Genomic DNA, 19,917 nt, shown 5'->3' with positions numbered 1-19,917 from the left:
ATACATTTTACATTTAATCGCTTTTCCTAATATTATTGTTATTCTAAATTGCCATTTTGCGACACTCCCGTTGCTTTCATGCTCTCAGTTATGTGGGCAAAATTTTGGTCACGAAAATATTTTTCTTTATGAAAGAAATCAATCTTTTTTTCTTTATTTTTCGGTGAGAATCCATTAAATTGATCAAAAGTGACAGTCAAGTCATTTATAATGTATAACAAGCTATTAATATTTCAAATAAGTGCTGTTCTTTTGAACTTTCTTTTCAAAGAATCCTGAAAAAAAAAAATCAATTATGGTTACACAAAAATAGCAAAAACTATTTTAAAGCTGATTTTAAGAAATGTTGCTTATTACACAAATCAGCATATTAAAATGATTTCTGTAGGATCATGTGACACTGAAGACTGGAGCAATGGCTGCTGAAAACTATTAAAACTATAATAAAAAACACTTATTTTAAGCTGCAATGATATTTCCCAATTTTACAGTTTTTATTGTGATTTTTACAGAAGTGAAAACAGTAATGAAAACTCAACAGGAGTGTCGTCCTGCTCTGTGACCACACTGCAACCCATTTTCTGCTATTTTTCAAAACCTGGGATGGATTGACAGCCACAACGGGAGACTGACAGGAAAAAATAACCATGACTGACATCTTGTTGATGACAGAAATCATGTTGTCAGCTGCACTTCCTCTCAGACAGAACACATAAACTGAACTCACACTTAGAATTTTCTTATGACTTCTATGGGTGGTTTTGGAAGATTAAGAAAATGTATTTACATAAATCAAAATAAATTTTATATGCTTTTTATTAGCTTTTATCCCTAAAGATTATGGCATTAAATTCATGATTCTTTTTCGTCTCGTGAGCAACTTCTCTTAAGTTTGATTCAATTTCAAGTAGAGCATTCTTCCTTTTCAAATCGACTCAAAACTAATGATTCATCTGATTCCCAACCTGTTTCGTGGCATTGCTCAAAAACGTTAATATTAATCTTAACGTGGCATCAGGACTGACATTCATATTCTGCTGCTGTGTAAATGCAGCCATACTGACTGGCTCTAATTGGATTTGAGCAGATTGAGTGAAAAAATGATCTTCTTAAAAAACGAATCAAATCTTTTGATGCATACAGTGTCTGCATCAAAAGATTTGATGCAAAAGAGGTTTCACTTTTTGCTAAATACTCTTCATCACACATTAAACAGCCTAAATCTTTAAATCCCAAACATAGAGGCGACATCTGTGTGACTATATTTAGTGTGAGACAGGGCAGCGGTGTGTGCTAATGATGGCAGAAGCCTCTCTTCTCGGCTGGTTGGCATGGCTGATATGGTTTTGGCGCGGCACGGTGGTGCAATTTTCCTTGCCCTCACCTCACTTTACCTCTCTCAGAAAAGGAAAGGCTAAAAAAAAAAAAAAAAAAGGCACCACGCTCAGTCTGGACCAGTCTGAGGCTTATCACACTGAATCATCATGGACCAAAGCCCCATTAAACTCAGCATAAACACTCCGGAACGCTGCTACGGATGGCCCACGTGTAACTTTCACACTTTTTTAGAAATATAGTTTGTGTGTGAGAGAGACGCCTGGCTATGTGGCTATTTTTGTTAGGGCCAAATGTTGTAAAAAGATCAAACTTGTTTAAAAATGACAGATAAAAGAAATGAACCTTGAGCTTTTCAAACTAGTTTTACAGTATGAATAATCAAAAACAATTCATTTCTACAGGACTGAACGAATGGAACTTATTATTTTACTATTACCATTTATATATATATATATATATATATATATTTTTAATACACACACACACTTATAGAAACACACAAACATACACAAGAACAGACATCGATACATACTGAGCCCTGTTTGTGTGTGTGTATTTCATGAGAATGTGGATCTGCAGACCCAGAGGTCATGCACTGTGTCACAACAGTCTCATTGTCCTGAGCCAGACTCATTAGCAGCGTGACCCTACCCATAAAACATATCAGCCCCATTGCCCCATAAACTGTAACTTACACACCTCACATCTGCTGACACCTGCAATAGAGTGCGAGAGTGCGAAATGCGCTGCTACGCTTAAGATATATTACTGTCCACACTTTAATATGACAGATATGTTCGGTTTTCCACATAATACTCTTCAGACAGCTTTATGACAAACGCATCTAAATGTGATTCACAGCTAAATCCAAAATGGCGGATTTTTGCGCCCTCTTGTGGTAGAAACCAGAAATTACCTCCAATCTGCTAGAGAGAAACTCCTACAAATTTATCAAATTCTGACCTACTATCTATTCTTGGCAAAAAATAAATCTCTTTCAGGCTTTCTTAAAATTCCTAGTGAGCTGCTTTGCTGTCTACATAGGTTATAAAGCAGCGTCCTAACCGAAATGGCAGCTCATAATCTGATCCATTCGAGTTTACTCTTGCTTTTTGTGCATACTTAGCATTTTTAGACATCGTAAGCATACACAAATGCTATCTAAGCCGGCAGCTCACTAGGGTTTGAGACAGAGCCCTTATTTTTACGCGCATCTTTCTCACCTAGGCAGTTGTAGAGGCCCTGGCTGATCCACGCAAGGATGGCCAGCGTGATGAGGTCACCAAAACTGGCAGCGATGGGTGTGGCTACATTATCAGGGTTGATGCCCGTCTTCTTAGAGCCCACTATCACACCCACCATTATTATACCTGAAGACAAGAGACACTGTTCAACTTGGAACTGGACATTCATAACGTGAAACATGACTAGCGTTGGATTTTAACATAACAATGCGGCCGTTATTTGCTGTGAAAAGAACCGCTTTAGTAAATACGCGTAAGAGTATTACAGCTTAATCTGCTGTACAGACCCTGCAGCAGAGACGCTATGAAGGCTGTAGCGACACTACTGGAACACAGCAACACGGCGTGACTGATCTGGAACTTTCCTTCAGGAATCCAACCCAGAACAACGGCTGCCACTGCTGCCAGGAACCCTATTACTGTGGCCTGCACCTGAGAAAGAGATTTATTCTAAATAAATTTAAATCATAAAATATATATTTTTAAAATTTATTAAATATAAAAACAGACATTTAATTCACATTTCATTTTTAGATTTTTTGACAAATATTTAAAAATGTAAATAAAACATTACAAATATAATGTAATAATGTAAATATATATTTTTTTTTACCCTTAATTGCTCATTTTATGCTTATTAACAATAGTAATATAGAACTTTGAGCTAGTCTTTGTTTTCTTACTGTCTGTGCAAATATGGAAACCTGTAATCCTGATAAGATCTCAGTTCCTTCTCTAGGTGAAAACCCTGATGCAAAATAATGCGTGAGAATATTTACATTTTGGAGTTTCTGATGGCGTTTGCTTGTTTACAGCCTGTACTCTAGATGTGAGCCTATTGAAAGCTCTTACCTGTTTCAGTGCCAGATTCCCAATAATAAGATTCCACTTCTCTATGGGCGAGTCCATTTTCCCCACATTCACCTAAAGACAACAAAGCTGTTGAACAATTTTTTCCTCTAATTGCTATTACATTCAGTGACTTGTAAAGTGGTCGTTAAAATGTGACACATATGATTTATGCACATTTTACAGTACTTCCTAACTAAAAAGAAAAAAAAGGTTGACATTGATAAATGATACATATTTCAAGTATGAAAAAAAAGTTTATTTAAAAGTTTATAAAAAGAAAAAATAAATAAATTAAGAAAAAAAAAGAAGAAGAAAAAAATAAATAAATAAAAATTATATATATATATATATATATATATATATATATATATATATATATATATATATATATTATTTAAGCTGTAACATATTTATTTGTCATGTTAATTATTAATTATTAGCTGTACTGAATTTTATTTAATTAAATTATGTTAATAAAAAATAAAGAAGAAAAGTGCATAATGCAGACAATTAAAAAAGTATTTTTATGTATTTAACTAAAATATTATACAAAAATATGTACCGTTTTCTTTTAATCTTTTGATGTTGAAAAGCTAAAACAAGAAAACCATCAAAAAGAAAAATAGTATGTGACCAAATAACTTCTGAGTGGCTGATTTTGGAATGGGATGTTTTACACTGAAAAGAAAAAGTAATAATAAAAAAGTAATAATATTTTGGGTTTAGAATGGGTATCTGCAACACAGAGTAACAAGATGGCCGTCTCCACAAGCAATGAGCCAGTGTGTGTGCTTAAGAAAATACAGGAAACAAATGTAAACGTGAAAGAGCAGCATGCAGGAGAGAGCCGTCTGAGGGCAATAGACTCAGTGTGTGTTTTTCTTTTTCCCCCCAGCTGCATGAGGGTGAACAGAAGGCCTGTACTTTCACCCCTCTCCTCCGCTCGGTCTACACCGCCAGGGTTTGTTTATTCTTTCACCTCGAGGGGGGACGACAGATTTGCCATGAGAACACTAGACGCTAAACTGCATGAGCCGAAACCCCTCTAAGCTCTAAAGACCAGGACTAAGAAAAAATAAAGTACTAGCTATCAAAAAAAAAATTTAATATGAATAAATAAAATCACTCTGCCGGCAGATAGCAGCCGAGACCCCAGCGCTCAGAGGAAAGGGCAGGAGAGGAGAGTGGGAGAGAATTATATAAACACGCCTCAGACTTTACCTATGGAAACGTTTAAATAGACAATACGTTTTTAAAGACAACAAGAAACACATTTTCATAAGGGTCAGAAATTATCGCAAAAATGCCACTGAAAGTGATAAAAAGAAAAAGCCCTCAAAACTCATGTTGCAGCAAAAAAACAAAACAAAAACAATGAATCAATCAACAAAAAATAAATTAATAAATTAAAAATGAGTACAACTTGCACATAAATTCTATTTATTATTATTCTAGATAAGATTTCATTTCTTTTTCACCTTTAATTGTTCAGTTCAACGGAAAACACACCAGTGAAGTGTATGTGGTATAAATATATTGTAAAATATTATAAAACAAACTTTTTCTTTACATTTTTGTGCACAATATACCCAGGCATTAAGAAAGTGAAGATCACATGTTGTCTTAAAACACACATGTGCTTTTCTTACTCAGACACACGGGGGTTGGAAATGCTTATTGAGCCATGACCATAATAACAGGCTTCCTAGTATTTCTATCACTGATGTATGGTGTTTACTGCCAGGCCTAGTCTGTGGAGATGAACTGTCAGGTCCTGACAGGTAAGAGCACGCCCAAAACGGGCCAAGATCTTATCATGAAGCACCTTAGAGTCAGACGAAGACTTCTAATGAGAGCTGACAGTCACTTCTAATCAAATTACAGGTACACCCGTAGTGAACTAAAGACAGTTAGTTAGGATACTAACCGCTGTGGAAAGCCTGGAAGCGAGGGTCATCTCTAGGTTTCCTTTCAAACCCAAAAGAGCAGGAACTAGGATGAAGATCTCCGTAATGTTTTTAAATGCTTCCCAATGCTGAAAAAAGAAGAAGAGAGATTTCTATCAGGTCTATGGAGTAGTTGTCGAACAGAGGATCAGGGCCCACTAGGGGGCCTCGACATCCTCCAATGGGGGTACCCAAATGTAAGAATAAATAAAATAATTATTAAAAAGAGAAAAAAAAAATAATTGTAAAAAGTAATTGATCGAGATTAAACAGACACAATATTTTGGAGTGACAACAGAAGCACTTTTATCTGCCAGGCAAAAAGCGTAAGTTGAATTATGTCAAAAATGTATTACTTAAAGGGACAGTCCACTCTTTTTTGTAAAAAACACAAAATAAAACATCTTAAAAAATGCTTAAGTGTTTTTGTTTCGCAAAATGAAACCCGATGGGGTCCAGGGTGATTTTGGACCCCACTGACTTTCATTATATGGACAAAACCTTCTTTTTAGTTCTGCAAAAAAAGAAAGATAAACAGGTTTGGAAACAACAAAGTTGAGTAAACACTCCCTTTAATGTTTCAAAAACTCACCTGTACTATATCCAGGACGACTCCGGCTGAAACCGTCCCGAACCCAGCTAGAAGAAAGGGCACCAGTATCTGCAATGCCATGGCGAGAGGTGACTCTTTGGGCATATTTCTAGTTGTCTGCTGCTGCCCTTCCTCTTCGCTCTCCTCTTCCTCATCAGGCTTTTCTCCTGAAAGCCTGCCCTCAGGCAGCATGGGCTCAGTCTCCGCATAGCGTCCGTCTCCGGCATCAGACAGGCTGATGGAGGTCCGGCTGCCGCGGTCCGAGTGGCGGCGGGGCTCGCGGTGGAACCCGTTCTTGAGGGACTCTGGCTTGGGCGTGCTGAGGTCCACCATGGCAAGCCGTTCCTCCTGTAGTGCGGTGTAACCAGCAGGTACCATGGTCTGAAGCAAGGACGGTATGGGTCTGAAAGAGATGGAGCTCCAGGCTCCTCCAGCCTGTGCGGCCAGACTAGGGCCCAGGGAGCTGAGCACAGCGCCCCCGATGGTTCGGAGGCTCATACTGCAGACAAAAACTAGTTGGGCTCATGGCCCACTGGACTTCGAGAAGAGCAGCAGACCGGCAGAAACAGCAGGTGGCATCCACAGCTATGAAGAAGCTTTGATATTATCGCAGTGACCTGATAAAGAGATGCACAGAGGAAATTCAGCAGCAAAAGTGTCACATTCAAAGTCAAATGATCATTATATGCTTTTTGTTAGTCTGTCAGCTACAGTTATTTGATCTAAATGCTGACTTGGCAGTCATAGTGTTTAGTACACAGTCTAAACTTTATTTACTTAAACATCAACTACTAAGCACTCCATACTTAGAACTAACTTCTAAACCCCTTCGGTATAAATATTTATGGAAACATATAAATGTTTATCTGACAACTGCAAAAAAGACAAAAATAAACTACACAAATAAAATAAATTAATAAATTGCAAGATTAAAATTCGCAATTGCAGAACAGAAACAAGTTTACAATTCTTAGACGTGCATTAGATAAAATACAACAATAATTGTCTGATGGAATCTGATCATTGCATGAAATGTTCTTATTAAAATTAACAATCATAAATTTGCTATTAAAGTAACAAATACGACCTATTTAGTAAAAGCAATATATTTAATAGTGCACTTCAAATTTATTACACAGCAAAACAATACATATCACACATTAAGTGAGAAATGTTTGTAAACAAACAAACAATACAAGTTCACACGACTAAAATAAATGAACAAACGAATCATACGGTGTCATAATAATCCTATAAAATTCCGAGCAACATATTATTATGCCTGTAAGGAACTAATATACTTGAATAATATTATACATTTGATGAGGAGGCGGAAGAGGACGGACTGCATTGTCAGTTGGACAAACAAATTAAATATGCCTGATTTATGACGTTTTTATTGTTTATGGTTATCAAAAAATACTCATGTGTAAGTCTAAACCTTGACTTGTGTATTGGAATCATCCCAGAACATCCTAAAATATTCTCCAGCTGCCTGATGGTAAACATCAATAATTAATCCTTTAAACTCGGAAGCCTGTCAAACGAAACCGACGATTTTTTTTATTTTAGCAATCTCTCTTAAGGGTAAAAAGATCAAAAAGCACTGTATGTACCGTGTTATTTTAGTTCCGTCGAGACGACTTTCTGCTTCTTCCCTTGTCGCCGGACTGGAGCTCTATGACAGCGGCGGCGCGTCATCACTGCCGCGGGAGCGAGCACGCGTTTCAAAATAAAAGACCCACGAGAGCGCGATGAAGCGCACGAAAACATACCAAAAGCTTTTTCCAATATGCTTAGATTTTTTCCCCCGTGGCTATTAATCAGTATCCTTAATTTAGAAACTGTACTTAGAAACTGCACCCTTTTCCAAATATGTCGCCAGACAAGAACGGCAACCCAAAAGGGGGAAACAGGTAATGTCAGCTAATTAAAAACTGAAAGAAAAAAATGTAAGGAATTTCATGACAACCTAACAATAAAAGTCCTCCATATAAGACAAGATAAGAAAATAATAAAACAAAAAAAGAAGGCTATTTGATTGAAATGCATTTTTATTTTATACTGTAAATGTTATAGTATTAGTGACTTGAGTTTCTACGTGAAAAGTTACTGTAACATTATTTAATTTTTAATTTTATTTTTCGGTTGTTGGTTGGATGTTGTGCAGCACGTACTCCCAAAACTCTAGAGGGCGCCAACAGAGGCTCGGCCCTGCAACACGGAAGTTACGATGTGGTACAAAAACACATGTGGATACAAGTGAAACAGTACATGTGAAGAACTAACCATGGCTCAAACACAAAACAATATCAAGAAAACCTCTTCTAGAGACTTGTTGGCCTGTGGCAACGGAAAAGGTAAGACGTTCTTTAGAAAAAAAGACCATGGCTACAGAGGAAATTAATAAGAGTTTACAGAGAGAATTTAACAAATCATTTCAGAAACATTCTATCGGATCACTCAGGTGTGGTTCGTTTTGCATATTTGCTATTAGATAACGTTACAGCATAGTTATTAAATCTCTGGTTTCATTTATTGGGCGATTCTGCAATTTTCCCTTGACCAACTGAAAACTTGATAAATGTAATTTCTTTAAGCTGTTTAATTATGTTAAACCTCTATCACGTGTCCTGCAATGCTTGCGATGCTTGTTTTACAATTACACTTGAAATACAGTTTCACAACTTGCAAATAAGCTTTTTAAATTAATAGAAATAAATGAGGGGAACTACTCTTAAATCATGTAGACGTCTAAAACAAAAATTGCATCATAACCAAATGTAATTATGGGAACACTTAATCTTAAATTATTAACTTTGATGTCCCCAGGAATCCATGAGAAACTTCTGTTGAACTCTAAAAGTGCTTCACTGCAGACAGAAAGGGTCCCCAGAAGTACTGGTGAGTAAGTTCGTGCTATAAGTTGGGTTATCTAGAAAGCACAATTACTATAATCTGTTAAATAAGAGTGCTTTGTTTCATGCTAGTCTTGGACAAACTGCAAAGCTTCCTTCCCCAAATCGCCCAAGCCAATGAGTCTCTAAGACAACAGATGGACGAGGCTCCCACTGGTTTCTATGACATTGAGAGTGTGGAGGACGCTGAGAAAATCATCGAGATGGTGCGCCCAGCCATATTTAATATATATATATGTATAACATAATATTGAACTTTTTCCATAATAACCAGACGTGTCTGCCTTGCAGGACGTGGCTCTGGTTGAACTGGAGGATTCAGACAGCAGTGAGGAGGAAGAGTCGTCGTCGTCGTCATCATCCTCATCCTCCTCATCTGAGGAAGACCGCTCAGAGGACGAGCTGCAAACTGTCACTGCAAAGATGCTCAAACTTCCAGGTGGCAGAAAAAGAAAGGCCAACATCCAGGTGATTAAGAAAGAGGGCGAGTAAGAGAACACGTACTTCCCACTGGAGCTATAGGACTCACGCCAGGCCATTTCTATGCCTCTTAAAGAAATATATAACCCTTCCAAGCTCGCTGTTCGGAGTGAGCACAGACCAGTGACTTCATTTCCTGGTGAGCCGGGGGACTTGGAGATATTTTTATCCAAAAGGTGAATAATGCACCAGAAAATGAATATTATATAGTTGAAAATCAGGCCATCCGAGATGTAGACGAGTTTGTTTTACATCATCACAACAGATCTGGAGAAAACTTGCTCACCGATAAATGCATCTTAACAATGGATTTGTTTATTACAAGCCACTTTTTGCTTCACAAACATTGTTGGACATTGTGACGTTCGGACTCTCGTTTTGACGGCACCCATTCACCACAGAGGATCCATTGGTGAGCAAGTCATTTGATGCTAAATTACTCAATACACATACATCTTGGTTTGCCCAAGGGTGAGTACATTTTCAGCACATTTTTATCTGTGAGGAGACAAAGTTAATCTTTTGTATTATCTCAGTCGAGTATACTTGAAAATGGATTGTATGCTGGCATTAAGTTTATTAAAAGTTCAGTCAAGAAAAACAGTTTTTTTTTTAAATTTAGTTTCTTTATTGTAAAAATGGTTTCCCAACTCTCCTTACATTTTTGTTTGTAGTTGCTATAAAGTTGAAATACTGTTCTGTGTAATGACTGTTTGGCAAATATGACACGTCCAGTGTGACTGACAGCTTATAAACAACCTAAAACACTCTTAACGTCTGCATATGATAACATTTCATCTTTTGTCTAACGCATGTGATTGCACAACAAAAGCGTCACGAATCTTCAGCAAACATCCAGCACCGTATGTTCTCAGTCATTTTAACAAGAATGTGTCAGAATACTTCACATTGTATTGAATTCAAGAGTAAACTATTACTACATATTTTCCCATCAAGCATGTCCAGTATTTTCAAACAAAATAAATAAGTTCCTTTTCAAAAAGAATAGTGTGTTTATATCATTTCCCTTTCCAATCATCTGGAATGCAAAATTAAATATATAAAATAAGACAAGTTGTCATATCCTCTAATAAAATATATACAGTTATGCCAATAAAAATGAGTGGTGTGAAAATGCTATGCATAATAAAAACCCTTGGGATGTACAAATATGGTAATACAGATTTCATAAAGTGGCAGTGATGCAACATGGCTTTTAAATAGAAGACTATATGTGAAACTAAAGACTGTGTGTTTGTGTGCAATTGGCTGAATATCTTTAAAAATTGAAAGATGCTGAGGCCACGAACGTCACCATTTTAAAGTTTGGGGTCAGGTTTTTTTCGATTAAAAACAAGAAATGTATGCAAGGATGCATTCAATTGATGAAATATGACAGTAAAAACATTTCTAATGTTACAAAAGTTTCCCCATTTCAAAAAAATGCTGTTCTTTTGAACGGTTTCCACAAAAATAATAAACAACAGTTATCAACAATTGATGATGATGATAAATACTTAATGAGCAGCAAATCAGCCTATTAGAATGATTTCTGATGCATCATGTGACACTGAAGACTGGAGTAATGATGCTGAAAATTTAGCTGTGCACAAAAAAAATTTCATAGAAATAAGTACAATTTTACTATATATTGAAATGGAGTTTTCACAATGTTATTGTTTTTACTGTATCAAATAAATGCAGCCTTAATTTCAAAAGCCTAAAATCGTACTGACCTCAAACGTGTGCACAGTTGCGTAAATGAGCGGTTTTATCCTAACCAGTTGTGATATGACGAGCATTTTGATGGTTACTTTGTGTCTATCTCGGCTTCAGCCACGTTCAGCGTGGACAGACTCGTCTTCAAAGTACTCTGGTAACGCTCAAGATCATTATAGTGTTGTGGCTACTTCTTGAAACTGACTCCGCATGATACCCCAGTGTTTTAGTAGTTAAAAATCTGATTTGTGGCTGATTCGGTGTCCGTGGGTCCACTTGGAGGTCTTTTGCCATTTTTTTCCTTCCCATTTTAAAACATTGCTAGCCAGTGTAGACAGCATTTGTCCTACTCCAAACATTTCCAGAAAAAGGCGATAAAAAAACGTAGGCACATCAGTGTAGTCGTGGCAGGAAATGCTTTTCCGGATCAAACCTGCTTCAAGCCCGCTTCGAGCTGCAGTCGCGGGCCATGCAGTCTTTTCCATCGCTGGTTTCAATTAATACTCCACGGTCACGGCTTTAGTCCGCAGGTACTCGTGCAGGGCTTCCTCACCTGTACACACGCGCATGTTCATGAATCTGGTTTCGAAGTAATACAGAACCGTGACGCAGTGTGTTTTGTTCGGTCTTACCAAGGTCTTTCCCAAACCCGGACTGTTTGAAGCCTCCAAAGGGAGCTGCCACATCGGTTTTGTTGTAGGTGTTGACGAACACGGTTCCCGCCTCCAGCCTCTCGCTCACATACATGGCCTTGTTGATGTCCCGTGTGAAGACTCCAGAAGCCAGGCCGAACTCTGTATCATTGGCTCTGCTGAGAACTCCATCTACATCACTGACGAGCATAAAAAAAAAAAAAAAAAAATCATATTAGATGTTGTTCTAATGAGCTCCTGCCTTGGATTTAGGCCATCTTGCAGGTTTGACTGCCACAAAAACTCCTACTAAGGTCCCAAAAGCCAGCTTACCCATCTTTGAATTTGGATACCACCATAACAGGGCCAAATGATTCCTCTTTGGCGATGAACATGTGGTCCTCTACACCTGTGAAAACTGTGGGCTCCATAAAAAAGCCTGTAAGCATAAATATTAGATATTAGAAATTAAAAATACTGAAGTTGAAATAAATATTAGTGTTGTCAAATGATTTATGGTGACTAATGGCATCCACAGAAAAAGTTTATATAATATGTGTATATTTATTAATAAATTATACATTTAATCATAATTTTTGACATACTGGTGCCATTTTTTGTTGAATCACTAAAACATACAAAAAAAAAAAAAAAAAAAAAAAAAAAAAAAAAAAAAGAGTTCTGTCTGAAATAAATACTTAAAATACTAAAGCTAAAGCAAAAAAAACATAAAACGACAAACTATTAAAACTTTGAAAAAAGTGCCTAAAATAAAAAAAACATAGCTAAATATAATATACAAACAAAAATATGTAATAATGTGTAAAAAAAATAAGTTCTAATATCTAAAAACTAGAAATATATTTAAAAACAAAGCAAAAATGGCAAAACACAAAAGCAATGCCAGAACAACTTCAAATAAAAAAATTAAAATAACACAGGGAATGGTTAGATTGAAGGTCTCACCTGGTCTGTCCACCTGTCTTCCTCCATACACAAGCGTTGCCCCCTCCTTCACGCCGAGCTCACAGTACTCCACCAGCTTGTCCAGGTGAGCCTTGTGGTTCTGAGGCCCGTGATCCGTGGAGCGATCCAGAGGATCTCCGATCTTCATCTTCTTGATTTCCTCCACCTGAGCACACAAAAAGCCCACCAGTATGTCATCGTCTAGAAGCAGCTCGCAGCCATTAATATACAATCGGTCTGTTTGAAATAAACACGTACCACTCTCCTGATGTACTCGTCATGGATGGACTCCTCAACAAACAGCCGGCCCGCAGCGATACAGTTTTCTCCCTTGTTGAAGTAAACAGAACTCATGCCCTGCAACGTCCGCACAAACACTCAGTAAGCTCAAGACGACCATTACCTTGCATCTGTAACTTTTGACACTACTCGTCTTCTCTCACCATTCTGACCGCTTTGTCCATGTCGCAGTCGCTGAAGATGATGAGGGGAGATTTGCCGCCCAGCTCCAGAGAAACCTTCTTCAAGTTACTGACTGCACAACTGCAGCATAAACAGAAATGTTTTCTAACCCTTCTTGTATATAAAGACAAGCACGTGCAATCTTTCAACATTGTGCAGAACTGGGATCGAACTGGTATAAGTGTCGGCTTTTATTTTGATTACATGAATGAGACTCACCTTTTCATGATTTGTTTGCCGATGGGGGTAGAGCCGGTGAAACCCAGCTTACGGATGTCTGGGTGATCGGACATCCTCTGCCCGACCAGGCCACCTGAGAGAAAGAGGTGACTGAAATGAGACCTTTTGAACCTTCTAGAATAAAACCCATAGGTTTCCACTGTAAGTGCATTTAATGCATATTTGTTTATACAACCGGAAAGAGGAGTTGAATCCTGATACCTGATCCTGGTACAATGTTGATGACTCCTTTGGGAATGCCAGCTTTGACTGTCAACTCAGCAAACTTCAGTGCGGTTAGTGGGGTTACCTGGAAAAATCAAGAGAATTCAAGCTTAGTTCCAGTAGTTTGAGTCTTTTAGATAATAAATCATATTTTATTTACTGTTTCTGTATTGTGTAATTCAGTTAATTTGTTCAATAAATAGTATTTTTACTTTAGGATGCAATTTTTGTATTATCAGAAAAAACATTAAAATATAAATATATAATCTGAAAATTTGCTGTTAAATGGCAGATTTTACGATATAGTTGTTTTTCAGAAAATAATATTTTGTATGTATCATTTTTACTTGTAAATATGCTATACATATTAATTAATATATATATATATATATATATATATATATATATATATATATATATATATATATATATATATTTAATTATTATAAATGTATGTAATAGTATAACAAACACACACATACACACAATAATATTTTCTGTGTTTGTGTGTTTTACCTGAGCGGGTTTCAAGACCAGCGTGTTTCCTGCTGCCAGACAGGCGGCACTCTTCCATGCCAGCATCATAAGCGGGTAATTCCAAGGAATGACTATGGCACACACGCTGAGACACAAACAAACACCATCTTACACGTTTATGCTAATCAAAGTTGCATACGCTCACACGCTCATTTACAATCACTCACCCCAGAGGCTCTTTTTTTGTAAAGGTAAGATTGCGATTGGGTCTGGCCTGATTGATAGGTATCGTCGAGCCCTGCGAGAAACAAGCAACGATGCATCAAGCAATAAGAAACTATAAAATGAAGGCCCAAGTGAACACACACACACACACACACCTGGATCTTGTCGCACCAGCCAGCAAAGTATCTGAACGTCTGAATGGACATGCCAACGTGCGTTTTCAAGGCCAGAGTATAAACGGCACCAGAGTCAATCGTCTCAATAGTAGCCAACTCCTCCTGGTGTTCCTCCATCAGGTCAGCCAAGCTTGACACAAAAGAAGTCAAAAAGTTGTTGCAAAAAAAGTATGCCCAACAGGAAGTTCTCTGAAAAATCAATTCTAGGTCAAATGATCGCACTAAATTACTCCTGAGTTTGGCTTTTGTCAAATATTGGCCCAATGGCTCATTAATGTCAACAAATCTCTCTAACACATCTTACCGGTAGAGCAGGCGTCCGCGGTCACGAGGGTTCATCTTACCCCAAGGCCCGTTGTCGAAGGCCTCTTTGGCGGCACTAACCGCTCTGTCCACATCGGCCACGGACGCATAGGAAACCTTACAGATCACCTGAAACACAACGCTCATCAGTCATGCCAGAGCTGGGTTGACGTGTGTGTTTGAGATGACTGAACGTACCGAGCCATCCGTTGGGTTCACAGTGTTGTATGTTTTTCCATCTTCTGCATCTTCGAAGTGGCCGTTGATGAAACACTGATATGGCATCTTCAGCGTCATGTCATTGACGTCTTTTGTCACGTAGTCGATGACCAGCTCCTCCTCTTGGTCTTCTCCTCGCAGGCGGCGGACGAACATCTGGATGAAGCTCTGGAAGCTGGTGGCCATGTAGACGTCCTCGTTCTGAAGCTGAACTCCTCCGCATTTCTGCTTCACCTCCTCCACCAATCTAAACCAAGCCATCACAATAATGAAGCATCCATTTATAAATGTTCATATAACAATGACATTATAATCACCCCTTTACAATTAAACTTTTTTGCTATGACTTTTATATGGCTTTAATGACCTCTTTTGTCTGTTTGCGTGAGAAATTAACTCTGTAGATAAATACAAAATCAACAATTTCTGGACATTTCTTACAAATGACTAAAACTTGAACTAAAACAGCTAATTGAAAAAAATAAATACTATAACCTACTATAAAGTATATAAATAGATAAGTAAATAAATGAAATTCAGACCAACCTGACTACATCCATGGAAGCAGCTCCAGATTTGAAGAAATCGGTTGTGTCATCAACAACTGGAACATTACTCAGAATACCTTTCCAGATCGCCTAGACAAGTATAAAACAATAGGCAAATAACGCAAGTGCTCAAATATATACTACAATACATTTCTGAGGCACATCAACACACACATACGTACCCTGATTTCCTCTGCCATTTTCTTCTCATCGTCTGTGAGATCCAAACTGGCAGCCTCATCTGACGAGAAGTATTTGGAGGCGGGAATCATCTTTCCGTCCTCAAACTGCAGGTTCTTCACTTGGAGCTGCACAGTGATGTTGCAATAAAGCAGTTCATTCTCTTCATTATGAATTTGTGAATCAAAGCATCAAAAGAATCTAAGAAGAAGCTAAGTAAAAAAAAAAGCAGAAGCTAACCGCTTTTCCGTCAGACCCGAACAGAATAAGCCCAGATTTGGCAATGAGTCCAGGCTGAGATGCCCCTTCCACCTCAATTGGCTGACCTGGGGGTACTGACCCGCTCAGCACTGATGAGCTGTACAGCGTTACTGGCTACACAACAAAACACACATACACACATTTTACTATCCAGTAAAAACATCATCCACTCAACATCAAAGCAGAACCATCAGAATTATTCTCGAGTTCGTCTAAAGTAAACATTTTTGATACATTATATCGATTACATTACATTACTAAAGTAGAAAGTTTAAAATATAATTTTTGTAAAATATAACATGTAACTAAGTCATTTGTAATGGGTATCTTTTTGTTATGGTCCCATTTCAATCAAGATTCGAACTAACTATGTGTTTAGAGCATGCACCTTTCCATCGATCACAATCCAGGCGCCCGGAACTTTATCATGACCTCGGATCCAGTTATGGATGACCTCAGCCGGCTGAGCCATATTCGCCTTTGGAAAGGGAGGCAAAGACAGACAAAACACCCTTTTACACAGACTTTTACACCTAAGCTTAATTTTGACCGATTAACATAACTGTCTTTGGGTCTCACCTTGGCATTGGATTTCTTTTGGATTCCCTCATAGCTGGCTCCTTCTTCAGACTGAGGGACCTTTGGAGCTTTGCCGTCTGCAATGAGCTGTACAGCTTCTACCTGTTCGAACACAATATGGAAGTCAGCTCATATGCGGGAACCTCACAGGAGTCGAAATCTAATATTCTGTTTGCATAAAAAGTGTTTTTGATAAATAATTACCATAGCCTTGATGCCCTCTGGAAACAGAAAGCGGTTATAAAGCGTGTCCACTGTATCATTGAGCTCTACTGGACATTCCTTTTGGAGCAAGATCGGGCCGGTGTCTAAACCATCATCAGCCCAGAATATACTAAATCCTGCTTTCTTATCACCCTCGATTAATGTCCTGCACACACATATTTAAATCTGTTTCATTTAGAGGCACAGTCCAAAATCTACTCGCTCTCCTCCGGCCATCCAAGACGTACACATGTTTGTTACTTCATCAGAGCGTCACTTGCTCAACAATCGATCCTCTGGAGCGAATGGGTGCCGTCGGAATGAGAGTCCAAACAGTGATAAAAACATTACAATCCAAAAGCAATACACACGACTCCAGTCCAACAATAAAATCTTGCGAAGTGAAAACCGGCTACTTGTTTTTGCTCAGAAGCGGCGCTTAATCTGTGAATATTTCTCTCCTGAATCAAAGCTGAGTTTTTCATTTTAGAAAGCAATACTACAAACAGCTTCCATACTTTACTTGTGTATTATTGTGATGTTTATATCAGCTGTTTTGGCTCTCATTCCGACGGCACCCATTCACTGCTTTGGTGCAGCAAGTGACGTGACGGTAAATTTCTCCAAATCTCTTCCAATGAAGAAACTAATCTAGGATGACCTGAGAGTGAGAAATGTTCATTTTTAGTGTAGGTATAGGTAAAATCTCACCAGTTGATGGCAGAGGCTCCTCTGTGTCTAGGCAGGATGGAGGGGTGGTAAATGATGGAGCCATGTTTGGGGAAGTCGATCACGTTCATGGGGATGAACTGGGAGCAGAAGGGCATGACGTTGAGCTCGGCGCCCACTGCTTTGTACGCCTCCACCACCTCTGGGATGGGCTTACCCTTCACCCGCCACCGTGGGAACTTAAACACCGGCGTCCCGTCCTTCTCCGCCACCACCGCTGAAGGTCAGAGAGATAGAAGTTATATAAGGTCGCACCTGGCATATTCTTATCAAATCAATATACATACTTGACTAACTGACCTTGTCTTTTACATCTGAATCTATAAACGTGTCAGTAATAAACTGCTTATATACCCTGGGCACAGCTTACCATTTCAATACAGTCATTAAAATGTTAATCGGCACATTAAGTAATTATGATTTGTTGGAGATGCATAAAAAGTAACCATTCAGAGTGTTAGAGGCCTTTTGCTTTTTGCTAACTGTATAACAGATACAAAGAAAACACAAAAAGGTTTAATGCATTTAAAATTTTATCATTATTCTAAGATAATTAAATACATTCTAAATACTAAATTAAGAGTTTTTATGCATTTTTTGGGACATTTTACATTGAGCAATGATTTACTGATGCAATGAGTGAAGACTTTGTTTTCACATACATCACAAATGCTCAGATCACCGGGGGACTTTTCACCTCACTCGGATTCACACCACTTTCAGCAAAACAATGCGGTCATTATGCGGCATGTACTTCTTCTCTGACCAACACTGAACTGCTCCTGCGCCTCACGCAAACATAAGCACTCTCCCGCAGTGAGCCAATCAGCTGCTCGTGCATGCAGCACTGTGACCACCTCGCTTCCTCAAAGTGTTCATTACTACAACGGCGGCCTTAAATGTCATCCACAAAGTTGATCGATTTGATTAGAGACGCTGAAAACAAGCCGGGGCTTTCTCGTTTTCCTGTTCTCCGTCTCTCTTCTTCCACTGCTGTGACACTTCCCAGCCCCCATGACACCACTACAGTAACAAAAAACGGTCATCCCACCCCCACCCATCTGACACTCACCCAGGGGGTCCGCCTTGCCATCCTTATCAGGAACTGTGAATACACCCACCACTTTATGGCCCTGCTTGCGGAGGTTTGTGTACACTTCCTGTCCAAACAAGCTCTGGCCAATCAGAGCCAGCTTCAGCTTGTTTTGGTAGTAAGCCTATGAGAAAAATACGAAAGCCTATTAAAACATTTTAAACAGCTCAACTATATGATTAGAACTAATATATATATATATATATATATATATATATATATATATATATATATATATATATATATATATGAAAGATTACACAATTAAGACATTCAGTAAATATCTTTGTATTTTTTAAATAACTACATATCTCTATTGTCTATTTCATTTCAATACATTGTTTTGTTTTATATTATTATTTGCATTTTCTTTTCTTTTTTTAAACACCCTATTAGTTGCAGTCTTAGTTTTGTGTGTACATATGATGCTTTGCCAATGTTGTACACAAAACAATCATGCCAAAATTTACTCTAAAACCGTACTGTACAATGGGGCTAAAATAAAAGAGCTGCTGGGAGACACAAGCAGTGCAAACATTATGGCTTGTCATAGCAAGATCGTGCATGCAAAATGTTTATCTCGCAGTGCACATGCGATCTTAAGTTATAGTTTGCGTTCTAGTAATAGAGTAATATGATCTGCCTTCATATTCTCGCCCTCTGCTGATGCAACTCTCCACGGATCTGTCCAGTGGAAGTAATCCGACGAAGCAACGTGGCCAAATCCCAAGCCAGTTTAACTATACAGAACCCTATATCTAATTAGCATGCATAAAATGTCCATACGTGGTGATTTAATACCAAAGTTATACACCTACAACATTGCATTAAGATACTGAGTGAAATGGGCTGTCAGCACGCGCACAATAACCACGCATAGATAAACCCTGTATTATGATGTTACTTAAGAGTTCACCAACACGCAAAAACTTATCTTAAGGTCTGTGCACGTGTCTGCCATTAATACAGCACATTTTCACGCATGCATTCATTCATTCATTCGCACCCACGGCAAAATCAACAATGCATAAGAAGCGATTACTCACAGAGCTCGAAGAGAATTTCCTTATGATCGTGCTCGCCGTCCACAACATGGTGGAAATATTACAAAGACTTATAGAAAGGTTAGGTCTGAGGTCCTGGGAGCATGCGGTACTGTAAACTCACACCTGCGGTTCGCTGACTGACTGCCTGTATGCGGTCAGTGTGGCGGCGGAACCAGACTGAACCGACGCGAGTTCAGTGCGTGCGCGCTCCCGAGACGTACGTCACGGCGCCCATTCGTTTGGAAACATGCGCGTAACCGTAGGAGCGTGTCCCCAGTTTTTAA

General features: G+C 38.4%; 3 protein-coding genes across 4 annotated transcripts in view; 1 reads left to right on the top strand and 2 right to left on the bottom strand.

The window, feature by feature from the left end:
- Positions 1–7,744, bottom strand: part of slc41a2b (solute carrier family 41 member 2b) — a 50,118-nt gene extending 42,374 nt beyond the window's left edge. For both annotated transcript variants that reach the window (XM_043237744.1, XM_043237743.1), the window contains exons 1-6: positions 7,589–7,744; positions 5,973–6,589; positions 5,362–5,469; positions 3,435–3,506; positions 2,870–3,014; positions 2,562–2,708 (exon numbers count right to left, since the gene is read on the bottom strand). In XM_043237744.1, coding sequence (XP_043093679.1) covers positions 2,562–2,708; positions 2,870–3,014; positions 3,435–3,506; positions 5,362–5,469; positions 5,973–6,470 — 970 coding nt within the window. In that variant the 5' untranslated portion in view covers positions 6,471–6,589; positions 7,589–7,744. The remainder of the gene's footprint in view (positions 1–2,561; positions 2,709–2,869; positions 3,015–3,434; positions 3,507–5,361; positions 5,470–5,972; positions 6,590–7,588) is intronic.
- A 431-nt stretch (positions 7,745–8,175) lies between these two features.
- Positions 8,176–10,401, top strand: nopchap1 (NOP protein chaperone 1). The gene is made up of 4 exons (XM_043237762.1): positions 8,176–8,332; positions 8,805–8,876; positions 8,963–9,096; positions 9,182–10,401. Exons 1-4 carry the CDS (start codon positions 8,263–8,265, stop codon positions 9,380–9,382), a joined length of 477 nt encoding a protein of 158 aa, XP_043093697.1. The 5' UTR covers positions 8,176–8,262; the 3' UTR covers positions 9,383–10,401.
- Positions 10,402–10,955: 554 nt separating this feature from the next.
- On the bottom strand, positions 10,956–19,810 carry aldh1l2 (aldehyde dehydrogenase 1 family, member L2). Its single transcript, XM_043237733.1, has 22 exons — positions 19,634–19,810; positions 18,567–18,711; positions 17,477–17,711; positions 16,766–16,931; positions 16,562–16,663; positions 16,371–16,460; positions 15,962–16,096; positions 15,724–15,849; positions 15,540–15,631; positions 14,973–15,240; positions 14,776–14,903; positions 14,451–14,601; positions 14,298–14,368; positions 14,110–14,215; positions 13,591–13,678; positions 13,369–13,462; positions 13,131–13,230; positions 12,946–13,044; positions 12,688–12,853; positions 12,055–12,160; positions 11,722–11,921; positions 10,956–11,642 (listed from the first exon to the last, which is right to left on the bottom strand). Exons 1-22 carry the CDS (start codon positions 19,679–19,681, stop codon positions 11,587–11,589), a joined length of 2,772 nt encoding a protein of 923 aa, XP_043093668.1. The 5' UTR covers positions 19,682–19,810; the 3' UTR covers positions 10,956–11,586.
- Between the last annotated feature and the right edge of the window lie 107 nt (positions 19,811–19,917).

This window comes from Puntigrus tetrazona, chromosome 4, assembly GCF_018831695.1.
Source record: "Puntigrus tetrazona isolate hp1 chromosome 4, ASM1883169v1, whole genome shotgun sequence".
Lineage (NCBI taxonomy): Eukaryota > Metazoa > Chordata > Actinopteri > Cypriniformes > Cyprinidae > Puntigrus > Puntigrus tetrazona.
Note: the sequence above shows the minus strand (reverse complement) of the source record. Positions and strands in the feature narration are given on the sequence as shown.